This window comes from Mixophyes fleayi, chromosome 4 (genome assembly GCF_038048845.1).
Source record: "Mixophyes fleayi isolate aMixFle1 chromosome 4, aMixFle1.hap1, whole genome shotgun sequence".
In the NCBI taxonomy this organism is placed as follows: domain Eukaryota; kingdom Metazoa; phylum Chordata; class Amphibia; order Anura; family Limnodynastidae; genus Mixophyes; species Mixophyes fleayi.
Window position 1 is genome coordinate 319,646,693 of NC_134405.1, and position 16,301 is coordinate 319,662,993.

A 16,301-nucleotide genomic window follows, 5' to 3' on the forward strand; every position below is an offset into this window, starting at 1 on the left:
TCATGAAATACCTTGTACTGTTCTAAACATTCTGATGATTCGATTAGCTACAGGTAGTTCTATCCCTGAGCCCTATAAAACTGAGTGCATTCCAGGCAATCAGCAGATGATTAAGTAAATAAGGTGCTGAAAGTCACCTTAAAAATTAAATGGACACTTCATTTAATCCAATATTTACTTAACCAGTCTATATATACTGGACAGAAAGAAATAAGACTTGAAGGACCAATAGACTGATCTATAGATATTTACCAGGTCTTGTCTAGAGCCATGAGTACTTTCATCCACTGTACTCGCTGCGTCCGGAGAGGACACGCAGTACTCCTCGTTCCTCAGCTCCACGCTGGCCGTGTCTACCGTAGACGGGTAATTCAGAGAGAAGTCATCCAGTCCTGGGAGAATATTAGGAAGACAATACTTTTTATAAGAAAAGTCTCTACAGGAAAAAACAACAATGAGAGACTTTTACTAACCGTGCAAACTTGCACTAAACTTTAGCACCCAATCAGCAATTAGCTGTTATCTGTCTGAACTAAAGTAGAGAATAAAAGCAAATCTCTGATTGGCTGCTACAGGTTAGAGCATATATGCACCTATATGCGATGTTGGCAATTAAGCACCGGAAATTCATTTAAATACATCAATGCATCCTTATAACTGGGAGATTGCTTATCAGTGGTCGGTGAACTGGAGATATAAGAATCCATCTGAGAGGTCATCCCTACCTGCTTCTAAGTGGTCGCTCCCGTCGCTCTCGACCAGCTGTTCATCCAGCATGTTGCTATCGATGGAGATATTGTCCAACGAGAACTGCGATGGGCTTTTCTTCAGGTTCTTGTAAGAAACAGAGAAGGTAGGCAGGTTGGACGGGCAGCGTTCCTTAGGGGTTCCACTTAACAAAAATACATGGAAACGAGGTTTCAAAAATCAAAAACAATAAAACTTGCAAAAAGCATAACAAAGAAATACAAGCAAATAAAAAAAAAAGTTATAGGAAAGTAAAATTAAAAAAAATATATAATGCACAATATATGTATAAATTCTGGTAAATAATGTCCATGTACAAACATTCCGATACCATCACTTCAGCGGTCATTAGGAAAACCTGTGTATGATAAGGAATAATATGGATGTTTGAAGTCACCTTGGATTCCTGTGACCTTTTATATGGTCACAAAACTCTGTAGCAACTTCTAATATCCGCATAATTTACAGTAGGGAGTGTAGTAACCATATATAAACTACGTGTAAAATGTGTTTTATGGTAAGTACCATAAAACACCAGTCACGTAGCCACCAGTCACAGCGACGGCACCATGGTGTTTTCCTCTCTGGTTACCAAGGAAACAGTTATAACTAACAAAGGCCTGATGTCCGACCGACAGGACTTATTATGTGTGAGATCAACAGAGATTCAGAAGGGAGCACTGGAAATCAGTTCATTAGACGGGATCATCTTCCCCTAATTTTAGCGGCAGAAAGAGCTGATAAGAATCCCAAAAGTAGCCAAACAGCAGAGGTACCCAGTCTACGTTTCCCTTTTACCATAAGAAGAAACATGGCAGAGGATTAGCTAGATAGCTTCAGCTAGAAAAAACGTGTTAAGGCACTTTAACAGAACACAATATACCATAGTGCTGGATAACAATGCACAATCACGTACGATTCTAATACTTTCATCTCTAAACCAAAAAAATTGGACTTTGTGGCCATGTCTGCCCTGTTTATAATATTCTGCATTGGACTGTTTGTCACAAATCTTTGCTGGAAATAAAAAGTAATAAAAAAAAATGCATTATTGTACAATCCCGTGATTGCCAATACTATGATCAAAGCGATGAACTGCTGTACACAACAATCAATGCAATCCCATCGAATATAATCGCCCACCAGCACGTGAACCAGACAACCCTTATGTCAGAGTTCGAATATAGCCTTATCACTATACTAGAGACATCACTGAGGCACTGATGGTTTATATTCATGAGGCCTGACTAATATTCATGAGACACTACTTTCCAGCAAATTGATAGGCTGTACTCTCATGCTCATGGGTGCACTTTAAAGCTTGGTCTAAAGCACATGATAAGGGAACTTTTAAGCATACATTTAAAGCTCTTCTATCAGGCATTGACAGAAAATCACTTGTAACTGATGTGTTAAAGCAGAACCTATCAAGATTAAATACGTATTTCAACAGAAATGTTTAGATATTTTTTGTTTGTATACTCCTTACTATGATTCTATATGTGGATATAATATAGCCTCAGACTAAGACTATGGCAGCAGTAACAAAAATGGCGTAATTCAGCACCTACAGGCTATAAAAAGACACAAACGGAGTGGAGAAGCGCTGTAACAAAACAATAGAAAACAATAAAAAAAAAATTAGCTCTAAATGAACATAACATACAAAAATACATATTAACATGTTATCAAGACCGGTTTTGTTTAAAATAAAATTTAATCATGTGCAATTTTAATTACACCCACAAGGTGGCAAACACGTTATGTATTGGCTCTAATGCAGCGATAGGCAACCTAACACACTTAATGCTGCCCTTCAAACTGGCCGCACATTACCACTAATCTCAGTAATACGACAGTATATTTGATCACAGAAAGAGACACCTATCTGTAATAACTTCAGCAGGATTTTTAAACAGGTGTAACAAGCAAATCTGACAATAAAGTGGAGCCATAGGGGAAGACTCGGAGAGCTGCATGTAGTCACCTGTAGCCCATTACTGCTCTAATGACTGAAATTTCCATGTCCAATTAGATTTAAATTTCACACAACATATAAAAGAAACAACTATATTGTCATGACAGCTTTTGTTTCAGCAGACTCAGCATTTCCAGGTAAATTAGTTATTTTTTTCACAGCTGTCATCCCTGCTAATAGGGAAACCGTGTTAACAAAATCCTCTGCGCTGCTCCGCATCATCAGCAAGTGCTCAAACTTTTTATATATGGGACAACAAGTGTCAGCGTGCCTTTGTTCTGTGTCCCCAAGTGTCAGCGTGCCAGTGTTCTGTGTCCCCAAGTGTCAGCGTGCCAGTGTTCTGTGTCCCCAAGTGTCAGCGTGCCTTTGTTCTGTGTCCCCAAGTGTCAGCGTGCCAGTGTTCTGTGTCCCCAAGTGTCAGCGTGCCAGTGTTCTGTGTCCCCAAGTGTCAGCGTGCCTTTGTTCTGTGTCCCCAAGTGTCAGCGTGCCTTTGTTCTGTGTCCCCAAGTGTCAGCGTGCCTTTGTTCTGTGTCCCCAAGTGTCAGCGTGCCTTTGTTCTGTGTCCCCAAGTGTCAGCGTGCCATTGTTCTGTGTCCCCAAGTGTCAGCGTGCCTTTGTTCTGTGTCCCCAAGTGTCAGCGTGCCAGTGTTCTGTGTCCCCAAGTGTCAGCGTGCCAGTGTTCTGTGTCCCCAAGTGTCAGCGTGTCTTTGTTCTGTGTCCCCAAGTGTCAGCGTGCCTTTGTTCTGTGTCCCCAAGTGTCAGCGTGCCTTTGTTCTGTGTCCCCAAGTGTCAGCGTGCCATTGTTCTGTGTCCCCAAGTGTCAGCGTGCCAGTGTTCTGTGTCCCCAAGTGTCAGAGTGCCAGTGTTCTGTGTCCCCAATTGTCAGCGTGCCAGTGTTCTGTGTCCCCAAGTGTCAGCGTGCCATTGTTCTGTGTCCCCAAGTGTCAGCGTGCCAGTGTTCTGTGTCCCCAAGTGTCAGCGTGCCTTTGTTCTGTGTCCCCAAGTGTCAGTGTGTGATTCTCCTTGGACCCAAAGTGTCAGCGTGCCATTGTTCTGTGTCCCCAAGTGTCAGCATGCCATTGTTCTGTGTCCCCAAGTGTCAATGTGTGGTTCTCCCGGGACAGGGTTTGTATCATGTACCCCGTTATGATGGTGAAGTACCCACTATTGTGTATCAATTTCTCCCAAGTACCACTAAAGTATGTACATTTATTTTTAAAGACCCCCAAAGGTCTATAATTGGTTGAAAAGAAATTCTTTATCTTTATGTGTACAAAAATACCTCTGCTAATATGTTTAAACATTTGTTTTATGCATTACTTTATAGTAATATGTTAAAGTGGGTTTTATTTACCTGGTGGAACTACCCCTTGAATCCGTCTAATATACCCCTAGGAGTGCACTTAGCAGTTTGAGAATCCCTTTCCTGGGAGAGTGTGAGGTACCCAATGTAATGTATTGTGCATCAGGTAATCAGAGACCCCAGGAACAGCTTCTGGTACACCCGCCTGCGTCACAACACATAGCTTGTACCTCTCTGGCTTCGGACAGCAGACTCAACACAACCTCTCTGCAGGGGGTAAACATCATGATAAACATGCCAAATCCTTACCTCATGTCAGTCTGTTTATTCTGCACCTCCGAGACCTGTATATTGAGGAGTGGATCTATAACAGGCTCATTATTCGAGACTTCAAGATTAATCAGGGTTTCCTCAAGATCTTTGCCAGGGCAGGAGATGCTGTCATCACTATGAAAATGGCCACTATCATTAAGATCATTGATATTAACCAGCTGACACAAGGCTCCATTTTCAGCTTTCAGAGAGGACCTATCAGAAGTAGTCTCCAGACTGGGCGTCCTTTTTAAAATCTCAGTGTCACTGGGAGATTTTGACAGCAAAGCTTCTGGTAAAACCATTTTTTTGGGTTCTAGTACTGCACCAGAGTCCACGCTGACAGTGTCCATGAGCAAATCCACAGAGTGGTTGAAGATACCATCATCTTGAGTACTATCTGGTGGAAAAGTCTGTTTACTGTCCACCAGAGGGCTTCCTTCCCGGGACAAAGGGCAGTTGGACATATTCTCCTCCGGTAAAGGATGCAATAGCAAAGAAACCTCTGCACTTTTCAACAGAACACCGATGGACACTTTCGTCTCTTCAGCTGGTTTACCAGTCACAGACTCCACATCCTTGCGTAGATTGTCCATGACCTGCTTTAATGAGTCCTGCAGCAATAGTAAGAAAATATACTGGTAGTGGTTGATTTGTAGGCCAACAGGTTTCTGTATATGAGCAAGGACCTGGATGTCCGCTTGAGGTGGCAGATCAACGGGAGGGGATGACAGGCTGCTGTCTAGGGATTGGGATTTCTGCAATGGGGTACTCTGGCCATCCATGCCGGTCATGTAATATTGTTTTAAAAGTTTTTTGCGCTGAATGTGGCCAGCAAAGTCAGTTGATTCACTTTTAGAAATGTTTACTGGATTGCAGTTGGAGACGGTCTGCTTTTGAGACTGGGCAAAGCGCGTGGGCTGGCAGACCCAAACTGAAAACGGAAAGGCGTCAACAAAACTTACAGGTCTACCTTTCCCGCTTTTTATCCCTTCATAGTCAACCCAAAACTGTGTGAAATGTATGGCCCAGATGTCTTTAGCAGCAGAGGTTTTTAGTGCATTAGTGTCTAGCTTTGGTGCAATGAATCCCTTGTATACGTCATGCATCTTAGTGTCCTGTTCGAAAGCGTGTCTCTGAAATATGGGGTGCAGGAGGTCAAAGCTCTTTTCTGAACGTGGGAAGGAGGTGAAGGATTTAGAAAAGAAGGGGTATTCTTTAAAGTCCTGAAATATGGCTTCAAGATCTGAGCGTCTACAGTTTGGGGACTGCCTGGTGTTGCTGGCTATCATTTCTGAAGTCTGGATGCTGATGGCCGTCGGCTGGTCGTGGTGACAATCTAATTTCGTCTGAGATGGTATGATAAGCTATAAAAGAAAGGCAATATGGTCTCATTAACTCATCATCATTTATTTATATAGTGCCAGCAAATTCTGCAGCGCTTTAATTCAGAATATTACAGCAAAGACTAAAAAAAGAATATAAAAGCTAAATATTACTAGTAGGAAAAAACAGGTCAACACAAACAGAAAACACCTTTACATATTAGTGACATTTCTATTTGAGCTTTCATCCGAATGTTAAAATTATGCCTCCGAAACAACACCTTATTAATCAGCATGTAATGCCTACACTCAGTGCAGACATCCTTTTATGTGTTGTATCAATGGTAATCCCATTGTCGGAACCAATGACTCATGAATATCGATCAACCCGCAAAATAGCTGCATCTACTTAGCATAGAAATAGGTTCACTTCCCTGAAATTCTTCGGCCAAATTCTTTCGTCTTCCTAACTTTCTGCATACCGTATATTTACCTTTCACTAAAGACTTGCATAGGAACAATAAGGCTGAATTCTGTAAAGTCATCACAAATGGAAAACGCAGGCATGCTGGAGTATTATAAAATATACATGAATTTGATTTATCATTTATGCACAGATTAGCTGAGCCGCATAAAATATCAAACTGAATTATTCAACAGTGTTTCCTCTACCTGCAGTAAGCGATGTGGGGGTAAATGTATCATACTCCGTTTTGTACAAGTCGCTGGAAATCGGCGAGTTGACAACTAAAATTTAAAGCGGCGCTGCCTTGTAAAGGCAAGTTTCCCTTTACAAGGCAGCGCCGCTTTAAATTTTAGCTGTCAACTCGCCGATTCCCGGCGACTTGTACAAACCGGAGTATGATACATTTACCCCGTGGTGTTTTACCTTCAGCATCAGACCGTCCAGCCGGATATCAATGTGCTCGTCTGACTTTGAGCTGTCCGTCAGCTTGTACATGGCCATGAACTGGTCCACGCTCTGCCTCAGGTCCAGAATAAATTGGTTCAGCCACAGAATACTCCTCTCGTCCACGGTCACCTGCAGCGCATTCAGCTGTACGTACAGGTTGGAACTGGGAACTGAGGAGGAAATAAAAAGCATTCTGCAAATTAAGTTATGAAAACGCAGCAATGTACAACTACTATATGCCTCTAGTATAGAAACATTGCCCTATGTGGTTCACCTGGACAATATTTAAAACCCTGCTGAATATTAGTGTTTTCAGGGGTTATGTAAAAACTTGCTGCATATATTATATTCATTTATTAAATACGTATTGAAAAAAACAAACCAACAAAAAGAGACAGTTATTCAGTCTCAGCTGATTCAGCGAATGAAGTAATGGATAAAAATATATATTTAGTAAAAGTTGCATTAGGAAATTTGCATGTCTATAAAGAAAAAAAATGTCTGAAGGTTGTAAATTTCTCTAATAAGAAAAGGGAAAGGAAAAGAAAGGAAGAGAAAGGAAGAGAAAGGAAGAGAAAGGAAGAGAAAGGAAGAGAAAGGAAGAGAAAGGAAGAGAAAGGAAGAGAAAGGAAGAGAAAGGAAGAGAAAGGAAGAGAAAGAAAAAAGAAAGGAAGAGAAAAAAGAAGAAAGAAAAAAGAAGAAAAAAAGGAAAAGCAGAAGAAAAGAAAAAGAACTCTTACCAAACATATACATTTCCTTGTTGTCGCTACATATTATTCTATATCATGACAATGGTGGGGAAATGCTATTTTGCTAATATGCTATTTTAATATAACTTTACCAATTATCTTAATACTAGTGATATACAACTCTGTTATCACTAAACACCTTGTCATTTATATCCCATAATTTATATTTGTATGAAATTGTTTTATACTAAACTCTATTTGAAAGTAGAGGAGTTAAAAAAGAAAATGAATACTGAGAGAAGATATATTGGGTTAATTAAGAAAGTGTTTGACAAGAACAGATGTGAAAAGGTAAAGTATATATGATTTTCTTTTGTACTGCTAACTTCATCAGCGGACTGTCCACTTGGAAAATCTCTCGACAGGCACAAAACAGGTTTATTTTTGCAAGCCTAACACTATCTACAGGCCTTTCATTCTGGAAAAAAAAGGCAATATAAAAAGTCTTACTGGGGAAATTCTTTCCATCTGGGAAATAATATTCAGTAAATTCAATATGAATCGCAGACATTTCCTGGGGAAGATACAAGCTCTTCTTATTGCAGGAAATCATAGTTTTAGGGGACGACCGACATTGATCTGCTGTGGAAACCTGGAAGACAATTTATAACATTCAGGTTACAGCAACACAATGCAGCAAATGATTATGTTTTGTTTGAGATCGGTTTAACAGGTGTATAAATAATCTGCATTTATTATTCCAGCTGAAAGCTAGGAATTGTCATGCAACGGTGACTTTTCATTTCGGATGGTGCATGACGGGAGGTGGAACTAGGGAGCTGTGGGCCCTGGTGGAGGGAAGCGGGGAGGAGAGAACCAGGGCCCACAGCTCATTAGTTCCCCGTGCAGCGGGCCCCATTAACTCCAGGGGCCCCGATGCACCCCACTTGCTGCACCAATGGTAGTTCCGCCACTGGTATATAACGGTTACTTCACAACCATGAATACATTTTGTTGTTTGGTCCATTTGACAATGGTCACAGCACCCTTTGTATTCATATCTCGGACAGGTCTGTGTGTGGTCAGTTTTGAAGTGGGTGCAGGTTGGCTACAGGTTGTCCTATCAGATCACAGGAATGGGAGGCAGTGGGTGTAGAAAGATGTTGGTGTTAAATACACCACTATTTAATTCAAAGTCAACACATCCAATTTGTTCACTGCCGTATGTGCTGCTTGGACAACAATGATGTATACTCATTATGACCTTTGGCTACAAATTAATATCATGTAAAGAACAATATATGAAGGTATAGAAATTCATAGGCCAGCCTGTGTGATCACATAGCAATATAAGCGTGCAGGGACCAGAAGTGGACCCAACACTATAATATATTATTTAAGTACAGAATGCAATGCATTCACTTACCTGATAAATGTTAAAGTCAGCAAGTCTAACCACAAAAGAACTGGACATTAGTTTGGATTTGGTCTCCTCTACTGACTTTATGGGGGAAGATCCTTTAACACTGGATTCAGAACCTGTAAAGAAAGACAAGTGGTGCGATTTAGGAGGGACGGGAAAGTACAGCGAACAGTCTGTGTGAACAGAGAATTTGTGCGCCAAAAAGCAGAACTACAATGTGAAAATTAGCCTTGAATCTAAAGTGGCAACTTCCCCATTTCCTGTTATATTTGGAGAATTTAGGCTGAGTATTGGTGACCAATCCAGATTCAAACCAGAGTAAAGAAGCAGAGGACCTTTGTGCACTTTTGAAAATATTGAACAAAGTTGGGGGCTGCCACTTTTACCGATACAATTGTCAACTACACACCGCTTTCTAAAGGGATTATCCACCTTTGGACAATCCCACGGGTCTGCTATATCCCCCCTCCCCCCGACACACACTGTTTAACAGCTATCACTATCTCTGTATTGCAGCCATGCAGCACCAGTGCAGTCAGCTAGGAAACTCAACTGAATCTCCCCCTTAAGACTCGAATTAAGGGGGGAGATTCATTTCGGCGTGAGGTGTCTCCGGAACATCCGCAGAGACACCGTGCACCAAAGTTATTTCTGGAATCTCTGCTTATTGATGAACGCCCGGAGATTCATACGGTAATTGCCAGCAATATGTGCAGAGCGACGTCCGCGTACCACAGCACCGGCAACTGAATCTCCCCCTAAGTGAACGCATCTTGTGATTTGACGAACCTGTGCCGTCCAATCAGGAGGCGCATTTGCTACACACCCACCTTCCTAGCTGCTTGAACTGCTCTGATTGGGTCCACCAGCTGGAGTGTTGTCCAAAGGTGAATAAACTATTTAACTATAATAATTAGCTACAAATACACTGTATAAATGATATGATACATAGATGTATTTTTATTTCTACAATTCTTCCCCAAAAAGCAGTTTTCAAAAGATGCCACCAGGGGGCACCGCAAATAGTTGAACTAGAGAAACTCTATAAACCGTTGTTCCAGTAATCTCACCGGTTTGTCCGTACTGATGGGACATGTTGGGCACGGACTTAGAAGGAGACCCGGAGTTGTGATCTTTCACCGCTTGTTTCAGCATGTCTACATTACTTTTAAACTCGTGAAGCAACTCCTGTGCCCAGGAACACCTCGTCTTTGTGGCGTCCCCATAATACATCCAGTGGCTGCAGCTTTCTCCTGCAAACACAGAGTCACGGACGACTGTCAGAACAGAACGTGTGAGCAGCACTTACCACAGTAAAGAGACACTCGTCTGAAAAGGTTTCTCTGTCTTTGTGCTGTGTACAGAAGACCAAAATGTGAAGAGAATGTCTGTTTATATGTTCTACTGTTGGATAAACACATTTCTGTTGGATACAGCAGGTTTGCTCACACACAGCAGGCAGCCGTGATTGGCTCTCTGGGGTCCCTTATGCCCCAGAGAGCCAATCACGGCTCTCTCCTAATAAGAACGTAAAGTAATTCAATATGTAATCTATGGTGCAGAGAGAGCGGAGGACAAGGTCTTATCTGAAAACACAACAAGAATAATGGTGGTGCTTCAAATAGGCTGTAGCCACGGAATGTAAAGAAAGCTGTGAAATTACAAATTCTAATAAATATATTTCTTTATTACTCCATTAGATAAATTATATGGGAACGTTTAAAAAACAGGGTTAGTGTACCTTTATTCTTTAATTAAATCGGAAGAGAGTAAATTGTTCAAAGAAGAAAATGCTGTACTTGTTAATTATAGGGGTGCCACTTGTAAGACAGCGCTGAAGGACCACTCTCCCCGGCCATTCTATGACAGATTTAGGTCATATACCTAGCATGATAACTACTAGCTGATACAAGATCCTGGTGAGATACTGTGATAGGTAATGGGCAGGACATGAACGGACATGAACTGGCTGTGAATCCTAACTACACACCGGGTACTCTGTAGCGGACAGCCTGGTCACCGGTAGCGTTGGGCCCTGATGACCCTACAGAGATCCCGGACTTCCTCTGACAGCAGAAGAGAGGGGAGAACTTCAATCAAACACTCCCCAGGAATGACAAATGAGCAGACTCAACGTTTCAGGCGGAGCCTGAATAATTATCAAGTAAGCAAAATGCTTATTTGCCATTTGAATTTGTTTTTTGTTAAAATTAACTAGAGGCGCTCATACATGCAGCATTTTTCACTTGCATTTTGTCTGTGTTGAAGATATTTCAATTATGGCAATGTGTGCAGCACATGAACGCTCACCGATCAGGTGCTCTAACTCAATTGTTTAGAAATGTGATCTGCCAAGTTTAAACCTTTTGATCGCCCATAATTTGAAACAATTATGTTGTATGGTGTATAGAAAGACCAAATGATTAAACTGACTGAGCATTTTTTGTTGCATCGTTTAACTCACCAATTTTTACTAACGTGAATGGGGATTAACAGTGTTGTTCTGTATGTTACGCACTACAGTGACTGCAATGACGTCTACGCCATCTGTAATCAATCTTTTTTTTAATGCGTACTCAAAACCTTCAGCATATCATATTTTGAACATTCAATAAACATTGTTTATTAGTTTGTTCATTCAAATGAAACGTATACAACTGTTATGAGTGGGTAATTTTGGCCTTTTTATTTGGTCATTCAATATTATTATTACAAGGGGAGTAATATGAACAGTTCCCAAATAATGTGCTGGGTTCCCAGCAAGTTCCTATCAGTTGTTTTATGGAGAGTTACAATTTTAGGCATTAGATTGACTTTTAATATGGCAAATACACAGAGGACCAAACAATTGTAGAAAAGGTTCCGTTATCTGAAAATGATCACTAACTTCGGGCATTTTAATAACCACAATAGAGAAATATTGACTATATGAATAATGTATATTCTGTCTCTCCTCCGTTTACTTACAGTGATAGTGTTTACCTTGTCCCGTGATTTGTGTTGGTCTCAATAAAGACCATATTAAAGAAAAAATGTTATCAGATTCTAAAGAGATGCCCTGAAAAGATGGCAAGATTCCATACGAACCTTCTTTGTGGTACGGATAATAGTCAACGGTCAGCTGACTGAATGACAGCTGCATAGCCCCTCCAGTAATTCTCCAGTCCAACACTGTAAAAGAATTATTTATATATACATATCACACTATTATGACATATCATAGAGATAAACCACAGCATAGTCACAGCTATGTACAATCAAATACATTAACATGTAATAAGATCTACATTATCCACCAGTCAATGTGCTCAGATAGAAGGCAGGTAAAAAGTGTCTGCTTCCAATTCAAATCTCAACTCGATCACAGTCAAAACATTTTGTAAAAAATAGTGTAAATAAAAATAAAAACAAAGCTCTGCTCCCCTGAACAGTATCCGATTTTTAGTCCACAACAAGTTTATTTATATTTCATAGACATTTACCCACTGGCTTTTCCATTTCTTAACGCTAGTAAAAACATAAGTGAAAGTGGAAACGTGAAGGACATTGTTTGTTATTAGTGTTTTAAGGTCACTGGAAGTCACTTTAGGGTCCCCCAATAACCTGTGGTACACAAATATGGATAGAATAATCTACGTTCAGAAAAACAAACTGCACCCCAACGTGAGTAAAAATGCGAGTGGGTACAGCGACATCAGACACAAAGGGTTCTATTGTTAGATGTGATGTTCCAGCATTGGGAGAGCAGCATGTGGTTCTGTCAAATGTTATTATGCCGAGGGGCAATTATAAAAACCAACACCAATAGATATTCATGAAACTAGTCCCAAGAAAAACCAAACTGATAGAAAACTGTGTGTAAGGTATGGAGGATATTACATTATACTGTACAGGCCCTTACATCACTGCTCAGTCTGCTTTAGGGTAATACAGACTTCCTTGAACTACAGTAAGTGCCCGACCAACATTTCCGCAAACACTGTCAAATCATCTCCCCAGGAGATATATACCGCAAGGGAACTATAGACTCTTCTGAGCTTTCTTATCTTATGTGCAATTAAGACATGTCCTTCGGGCTCAGGCGAAAGACATTACCCAAGGGCTGCAAGTTTCCCAAACAGAGCACTGACAGATCAAATCAAATCAAATGTATTACCACAGCTTATTACTGGCTCACCTTACCAGAGATCACCTGTCACTTACACAGGCATCTATTTTGTGGGATCAATCAGTATGCACCCTATAGAATTAGTAGGAATCAGTACCATGACAAGGGACTGCCTGACTAATAATATTCATGAGGCCCGACTTATATTTGATGAGATACTGGTCCTTAGTGACATTCTTATCCCTGTGCAGGTTTCTGTAGATGTCTCCCCCAATGGTCTATATGGTAGAGCTAAGCTTATCTAATATAGCAGACCTATAACGCATAGAGTGTATAGACATTATAGTAAATTATTGAGAATGAGGTAGTCATAAAAAGGGTTTATTTAGCAGACAAAGTTCAAAATAGAAAATACTCAACTTTTGTCCACTTACACTCTTCGGACATGCAACGTAATGTGCATATAATAAGCACAAACTTGCAAAAACAAAAAGCACACAGAGTAGTATAGTAGGCACGAGCCCTGTGTTATAATAATCTAAATGCCCAAAACAATAATATAAAACAAGTGGAAAATGATTATGGGGACAATTGCTGGGTTACAAATTAATATTATATATGACAAACACGTTTTATACTCTCAATTCCCAATAAAAATTGCTCCATTTACTCCCATCTTGAGGGGATATCTGGATATGTGTACGATTTACCATAGACTAAACCAGAAGATAAAAAGAGACATATATGACCTTCCTTCTTCTCACCTTTCTCCTTGGAGTGAATGTCATCACAGATGTGCAGGTCCAGGTGGGAGATGACCAGGTGATACGAGGTTTCCTTCACGTCATAGTCCCGGAACAGCTTCAGTATAGCGTGGTTCTGTTCAGCGGTGGCGGAGGCCTGCTGGGTCTTTGCCTGCTGGGTGCTGATAGGTGGTGTCCAGCTCTAAGGAAACGAAGATAATACTGAACATCTTCCTCCAAAACGTGTGTCTCCTCAGCACAACGCAGACTTAGGATAGGCTGAAATTTTGTCTAATAATGAAATTCCTGGTACATGCTCCTAGCAATTCGCAACGAAAACAAATGAATGGGGCAATACACAAACAGCCAATCAGTGGCTTGTGTTTGTTTGACTGGAGTGTGAGAAGCCGCTCTGATTGGCTGTCCACAGACTGAACACTTTAATTCATTGGCAGCGTTCCTTGTCGCTCTCTGTGGGGTTTAATTTTTCTCTATGAGATTACTTCAGGACAAAAAAGATTCTATGTGGATTTAGCAGAATAATAAAATGGTGAATAATATAATACAACAAAAGGGCCCTGGCCACCACAAACACCAGCAGCCACGGGCACAGTATAACCCATGGTGACAGGACACTATAAATGGGCTCAGTACAGGAATCCACGGAGAGATCCACAAGCTGCTCACCTGCGTGGGCTCCGCAGTGGCCACCATACTCTTCCTCTGCTCCGTGGACTTCTCTATCACTTCACTGAGAGATTTCGCGTATTGGACCATGGCCTTCAGCTGCGAGTCCGTCAGCACCCACAGCAGGTCGTCCAATATCAGGACCAGCTTTGATGACACCACATTACAATCCTTGAGCTGTTGAGACATTTAGGAAGAACATATAATGTACTTTGAAGGCTTACTATATACTTTCATACAGACAAGTCTTATACTAGAGCGAGGGGGAAAAATTGATATTTTTAAAGGAAAAAAACCCATCGGTGAGGCAGGTTATGTCTGGTCTGTAGGCCTGAAAGGATGGGAAAGCAGCCGTTAAAGGACAAGTCTGCATATCCTACCTACCCTACCGCATGTAGATGTTTGTAGAGGGAGATATCACTCCCCTGGGAACCCTTAAACTCAGATTACTCTGGGAGCTGGCAGAAACTTCTATTGGGCTCTATGGAAGAGAGACTCCATCACCCCATGGCAGGGTTAGGCTTAAGGTAACCGGGGTATCCCTGAGGAAGGACTCTCTTCTCCAGCTACTACATGCAGGGAAGGGAAGGTAGGTAAGACTTGTGCAACAGTGCTCTTGTCCTGTAACATGCAACATTTACTTTATTGGCTGCACAAGTCCAATGTTGATTTACTATTGGCTGGGCATGGTCACCTGACAAGTGGAGTTTGCTTGAAATATTTTACTTAACGTAACTTGTTTTACAGTGTGTGTGTTGGTTTTTATGTTCTATTAGCACACAACTTGTGAAGATACCCAGGTTGGCCAGGATGCTGAATAAATGTGAGTACACACAGTGTTCCTGATCCGTCAAGGTACGTATACTGTGCGCAACATGCGTTTGTTACAAAACGCACGTACACCGGCTCTGCGAGCTCAACAAGGAGCGGATTGGAAGATACATTCGCTGATGAATTTGGGTGTAGATCTGCTCTGCTACACAGGACACTGCAGGATACATCCCATACCTATGTGGAATATACACCCGCAAAAGCACCGAAAAAAATCAAAAAGTACTGAACTAATGTCACCTGTTAATAATGTAGGCATCACTGACAAAACAGGAAAATAACCCAAAAAATATTTTTTATGTTTATTTCCCCATGACATACATTTATTAGGAGGATCTTCACATCCGGTGAACATAAAAACACACGTTTACAGTTCCTCCTGATTCCAAACACATGTTATAGCATTCATAGGAGACTGCCATCAATTCTGATCAGGACTTAGACTAGCCCTGTAGCTGGTGCAAGAGATACGGCAGAAAAACAAGTAACTTTGCGATGCCCAGAGCTTAATTGGGACGTGGCTGGGTGCGCCTGAGTTTGGCACGCCCTTACTGTACAATGACTACGGGCAAACACCCCATCCTTGCCCTGTTTACTTCCAGAAAACGTAACCTATAATAAGTATATTTTGCGTACGTAGATGCAGTGAAGATTGCTGGGTTTAGCCGCTTATGGCCCGGTTCAGAGTGTGATTTTGAGTACGATACGCACAAAATAGGCAGATACGTGACTTGATGATTCAGGCACAAAATGTTCTCAGAATTCTGAAAGCAAAAGAGACTGTGTGTACGTGTGTGTGGAAGTGGATGTATGGATTCTACTTACTCACGGTAATCAATATGACATATTCCAGTCGTTTTTACATAATCTAATATGCAGAGAAAGACGGTTGTCTGTATAACATAACTTATGCCTGCATCATTTACTGGACATTAACAGACTATCAAAGAGCCATTAAACCACACTTCTAAATACGGTATACGTTTCATGTAAGTAGCAGAAAAGGTTTCACAGAACTTATAATTGAATTGAACATTGCGGGGCCCTACCTCAATAACTATGGTCCATCAACAGGACGATAGCAGGACTCTGCTGCTCAGAGGAAGTGCTTTTAATAGTCACAAATAGCTTATTATGAGAAGTGATCCTTATTAACGTCTGTGTGTTTCACCTTCACTGACAAATTGACAGCTAAAATAAACAGAAAATGATGCTCAAAACGGAAGACTGACCTCTATGAAT

General features: G+C 41.1%; 1 protein-coding gene across 2 annotated transcripts in view; it reads right to left on the reverse strand.

Annotated features, from left to right (window-relative positions):
- The window catches only part of BLTP3B (bridge-like lipid transfer protein family member 3B), an 80,675-nt gene that overhangs the window by 24,653 nt on the left and 39,721 nt on the right, over nucleotides 1–16,301 (reverse strand). The window contains exons 7-16 of one of the 2 annotated variants that reach the window (XM_075210176.1): nucleotides 14,229–14,405; nucleotides 13,563–13,743; nucleotides 11,778–11,861; nucleotides 9,761–9,943; nucleotides 8,694–8,806; nucleotides 7,778–7,919; nucleotides 6,555–6,748; nucleotides 4,338–5,707; nucleotides 726–892; nucleotides 253–392 (exon numbers count right to left, since the gene is read on the reverse strand). In XM_075210176.1, coding sequence (XP_075066277.1) covers nucleotides 253–392; nucleotides 726–892; nucleotides 4,338–5,707; nucleotides 6,555–6,748; nucleotides 7,778–7,919; nucleotides 8,694–8,806; nucleotides 9,761–9,943; nucleotides 11,778–11,861; nucleotides 13,563–13,743; nucleotides 14,229–14,405 — 2,751 coding nt within the window. Of the gene's footprint in view, nucleotides 1–252; nucleotides 393–725; nucleotides 893–4,337; nucleotides 5,708–6,554; nucleotides 6,749–7,777; nucleotides 7,920–8,693; nucleotides 8,807–9,760; nucleotides 9,944–11,777; nucleotides 11,862–13,562; nucleotides 13,744–14,228; nucleotides 14,406–16,301 lie in introns of those variants that run through there. The other variant, XM_075210177.1, reaches the window with a different exon arrangement.